This window comes from Dysidea avara, chromosome 6, assembly GCF_963678975.1.
Source record: "Dysidea avara chromosome 6, odDysAvar1.4, whole genome shotgun sequence".
Taxonomy (NCBI): domain Eukaryota; kingdom Metazoa; phylum Porifera; class Demospongiae; order Dictyoceratida; family Dysideidae; genus Dysidea; species Dysidea avara.
Window position 1 is genome coordinate 11,244,110 of NC_089277.1, and position 4,845 is coordinate 11,248,954.

The 4,845-nt window shown below is 37.7% G+C and overlaps 1 protein-coding gene across 1 annotated transcript; it reads left to right on the forward strand.

The window, feature by feature from the left end:
- Positions 1-1,729: 1,729 nt before the first annotated feature.
- Positions 1,730-2,888, forward strand: LOC136257753 (uncharacterized). The gene has a single exon (XM_066051056.1). The coding sequence runs from the start codon at positions 1,741-1,743 to the stop codon at positions 2,623-2,625; it is 885 nt and encodes a 294-aa protein (XP_065907128.1). The 5' UTR covers positions 1,730-1,740; the 3' UTR covers positions 2,626-2,888.
- Positions 2,889-4,845: the final 1,957 nt, after the last annotated feature.

The window sequence follows — 4,845 nt, forward strand, 5'->3', positions numbered from 1 at the left end:
GTTGGTAATTCAATTAAGCATAGCATACTTCGTTACAATAAAATTTTCAGATGCAGTCATGTCGTGATAGATCTAGATCCATGTATGTACTCTTAGCTATTACCCTGATTGAATGCATACTGTCTATTAGCTATGTAGACTTAATAGAACGCTCATTGTCTATACATATACTTTTAGCCAGGAGCGGTGGAGCAGGCCAAAGAGTGAGGGGGCCAAGCCAGTTGTAAGTTGTAGACCAAAAAAAACAAAAAAACATAAGGTCTCCACCAATTATATTACCTAATTTATAACTACATTATTTATAACTACACATATGTAGCTAAGTAGCTTGCTACACTGCTTCTATGAATACTGTGACTGTTCTATTAGAGTATCTCGATCTATTCATGCAAACAGTGTCCCATAAAAGTGGGGGGGGGGCATGCACTTATGCTCTTAGCTATTTTACTCTAATTAAACGCTCAGTGTCTTATATATTTACCCTAATAGAACGAACACACAATTAATTGCTAATTTTTAATTACTATTTACCTCCCAGCAATTGCGAGGTGGTGTATAGTGAGATGTGTAGATGAGTCTGTGTAGTGTCTCCACTCACAGATGTGTGTGGAGGGTGCAGAGTGTGTATTCCCCGAGAGTCTTCCTTCCATAGCCTCTGTCAAGTAGCCCGATCATAGCTCGTAGACTTGCCACACCCACTACGAAACTCTACTTTTATACTGGTGGGTGTGATAAAAAAATTTTTTTTTTAGTTGCCAGATGATAGCGTACACACCAGATCACATGATTAAATTCGCTGATGTGATTGGTTAAATCATGAAAAAGTGATTGATCCTATTTCATTGTAAGCTTTTAGACGTCATCTGATTTTCTATTGGTATACCGGAACGCCGTACACGCGTATCAAACTTATAATGGCCATTGGCAGTGATAAGTATCTCGCAACCAAGGCTAGCATGTAATGACAGACACGAAAACCACCTTATGACACATTGTTTTGGACGGGTAGTTGGTCTAGCGAGTGTGAAGCTAATCGGGGGAAAAACCAGGGAGGAGTTTGTTTAAAAATTTTATGGCCTCGATTTTCCGTTTCTCGTTCTGTCGTCCACAGGGGGAGAGAAACGTCTGGTGTAAGCTGGGATGGGGAAGGCTGGTAACACGATAAAGGTCTCTAGAAAGTTTTGGACACATTCGTGTCTTCCTCCGGTAGCTACGGTGGTTTAAAGGATATTTCCCGTAGTTTAATGAATCGCCACCAATCCCGGATCAAAAGATTCGCCTCAAATTTTAGATTTGAATGGTACCGATCCTATTGGAATCCGATCAAGAACGACGGGGCAGTGCCGGAAAAGAGTTATAGAATTATTATATAGATATTAAAAAAATCAGTAAAAATAATTAAATTAAATAAGGAATAGGGATCGCTGAAAAAACCCACAAAACAAGAAGGGATTGCTGGTGTAAATTGACAAGGATCATGGTTACATCAAGAAAACCCACAAATCTCTAGCTATATGTATATTTTGCATGACTCTGCTCAGTTACTTCAAATGTTACATAAATAATTTCATGAGTCATTCTAGGATAAATATAGTAGCTATCTAAATTGTGTCATAATGATGTATACATGATGCCACATATGACTGTGCAAATCATGACTATAGCAAGGGTTGAGGCTATAAAAGCCAGTGCCTGTAGTTGGACTGCTAGTTACACTTGTGTGCTCTCACATTAGGATACATGTACAGTACTAGGATGATGAGTAACTTGTTGGTTCAGTTGTTGATTCTACTTGTGAGTAGTTTGGTGTGTTGGTCACAAGAATGCAACACCAATGAAGAGGTTTATAAAGAAGTTGACAGACCTTCCTCTTGTAAGGAGATACTAGACAAGTATCCTGCTACCCCTTCTGGTTACTACTACCTAAAGACATCTAAAGTGTACTGTGACATGGATACTGAACATTGTGGTAGTAAGGGATGGACAAGAGTGGCTCATGTTGACATGTCCAACAAATTACAATCATGTCCTGGTGACCTCAATCTCATCACAAGTCCCATACATACCTGTGGAGGTCTGACCACCCCTGGATGTGCTAGTGCCAAGTTCTCTACTCATGGAATAAGCTACAGCAAAGTGTGTGGTAGGGTGAGAGGATATCAAGTTGGAGAAACTAATGCTTTTGGCCCTTATGTAAATGATCAAGGTAATCCTGGATTAGTCATGGATGGAATATTGATTTCACATGGTCAGAAACAAAGCCATATTTGGGCTTATGTAACTGGCTTTCAGAGACAGGCATCAGATGAATTAAACTATTACTGCCCATGTGCTGACTACAGGTTTAATGGTGTAGTTCCATCATTTATAGGAAATGATTATTATTGTGATAGTGGAGTTGATAGTAGTCCACAGAAAGGTATCTTCTACACTACACCATTATGGAATGGTAAGGGATGCACTCCACCCAACTTCTGCTGCTCACACAGTGGGATGCCATGGTTCTGTAAGACACTACCTGTTCCAACTACCGACTATATTGAATTACGTAACTGTCAAAATAATAATGGTGGAGTGATCAGTGAAGATACTGCTGTCGAATTGATGGAGCTCTATGTAAAGTGACACTGTTTCTAGTTGTTTGCTTGCTTATACTATTTACATGTGTACAGCTAAAACAAGCTGATTGAATATTACACGTGCACGTGTTTTACACTTGTCACTGCACATACACTGTAATTAAGTTAGGACATTTAGTTTGTAGACTGATTTCATATGTGTGATTTATATCATTCATAACAAAGTTAAACTTTGATCTGCTAGCAAATGCTGTATTAGAAATGTTGTACATGTTTAACAGATGTTCCAATACTTTTATTGTTGCAATATGCCCACCTTCTTCATGGTCATGCGCATATATATATATACAACCATACTGTGTGCTGGGAGCTCACTATGTTTATGGTCGTGCAATAACACTTGTCTATAGTACACAGGAAATGTCTGTCAATTCTATACAAACTTTAATGTTTCAGTTGCATTCTTGTTTCCAGGAGACCAAATTACTCACAAATAAACAAGTCAGCAAGTTAGTATAGTTGTATCAAGAGTTCATAATATATATATTTAGGAGAGTATCCAACGCCTGTATTACTCCTTCAAAACACACTGCGTAATAATTGTGCAACATTGTGTAACATATCGGAATATTTTAGTATAATTTCAGTAAACTCCAACACATGGCTTCGCCATGAAAGACTTGTTGATAGGCGTTGATATACCAAAGGGAAGACCTGCAAGCACTTCAAGGCCATTATAGCTCTTGAAGCAAGTTAACACCCTTGGTGATGATGACTATTGCGTAACATTATTACGCAGTGCGTTTTGAAGGGGCAATACAGCGTTGGATACTCTCCTAAATATATAATTATATTATGTACTCTTGGTTGTATGCATATCTTGTTCAGTTAAGCAACAATTATAACAGACAAACCTAACAGACATAGGCGGCGGAAAGGGGGGGGGGGCTAGGGGGCTGAAGCCCCCCCCTCAGAATGATATCACACCGAAATTATCTTTCTTGAAGTGGGGCTGAAAACCGTGATAAAGATTGAGAAAACTCTTGTCAGTTGGTTGTGACCTTTTTTTTTTTTTTTTTTTTTTTTGGTCTCACCTTACCAAACTATAGAAATAAGTCTGGGTCAGCCAAGCGGAGCCCCCCTTCATATCAACTACTTCCTCCGCCGCTGCTAACAGATGTATATTTTGTGTCACTTAGTTGACTGCATGGCAGTCTCTATAATCCACTATACATATTTGATGTCTTACAATGTCAATTTGTAGTTCAGATTCACGTTTGTGTATCTTCTCCCATTCAACATCGATATCAATAATTTGTTGTTTCTCCATGTTCATTTCATCCTCAATACATAGTACAATATATACCACTGCATATCCTTCTTGTAGCTGGATTTGGTCAAATGCTGCAAAAAGAAATCAACAAACTGTATGTGATTATTGTTACACGTAGCTATCTTACCAATACAGGAAGTGATAATATCCTGCAATTGTTGTATGAACCTTCTGCATGTGTGGCATGGGTTTTGATTGAAGAATACTGGTAGTATGATTCTCTGATCAAACATATACAACCAGATGATGTAATCTCCTCTTTTTGCATACCCAACATGCACAGTAAAAACAAAGTAGTGAACGTCACTACTTTATGTAGTGACGTTCACTACTTTTAGATTCACTACAACGTAGTGAATTATCAAAGTAGTGAAGGTCACTACCAATGTAGTGACGTTCACTACATTTTAATTCACTACGTTGTAGTGAAATCATAATGTAGTGACGTTCACTACAAAAAGTAGTGACCTTCACTACATTTTAATTCACTACGTTGTAGTGAAATCATAATGTAGTGACGTTCACTACAAAAAGTAGTGACCTTCACTACATTTTAATTCACTACATTGTAGTGAAATCATAATGTAGTGACAGTCACTACAAAAAGTAGTGACCTTCACTACATTATAAATTTTTACTATACATCAATATAACAGCATGTCAAGAACACTGTTACTGTCAGTAACATTTAACATTGGTATATAAAGGACAGTTTCTGAGGTATCATAACAGACTATAAACCAAAATTGCAGGTTGATAGACTTCTTTAAATAAAATGTTACCTCTGAAAAATGACAACCTCTTTATAACAGTATGGTCACAAAGTGTCCACTAGAAGTATCATCTGCATATTTCACCACAACTATGTAAACTTGCTGTGTATTCACAGTAGTATAGGCTAAATGTAGCAAAACCAAACAAAATATCCGATTG

What these genes read in the sequence shown, in the direction of transcription:
- LOC136257753 (XM_066051056.1), top strand. Translation starts at nt 1,741, where the DNA reads ATGTACAGTACTAGGATGATGAGTAACTTGTTGGTTCAGTTGTTGATT.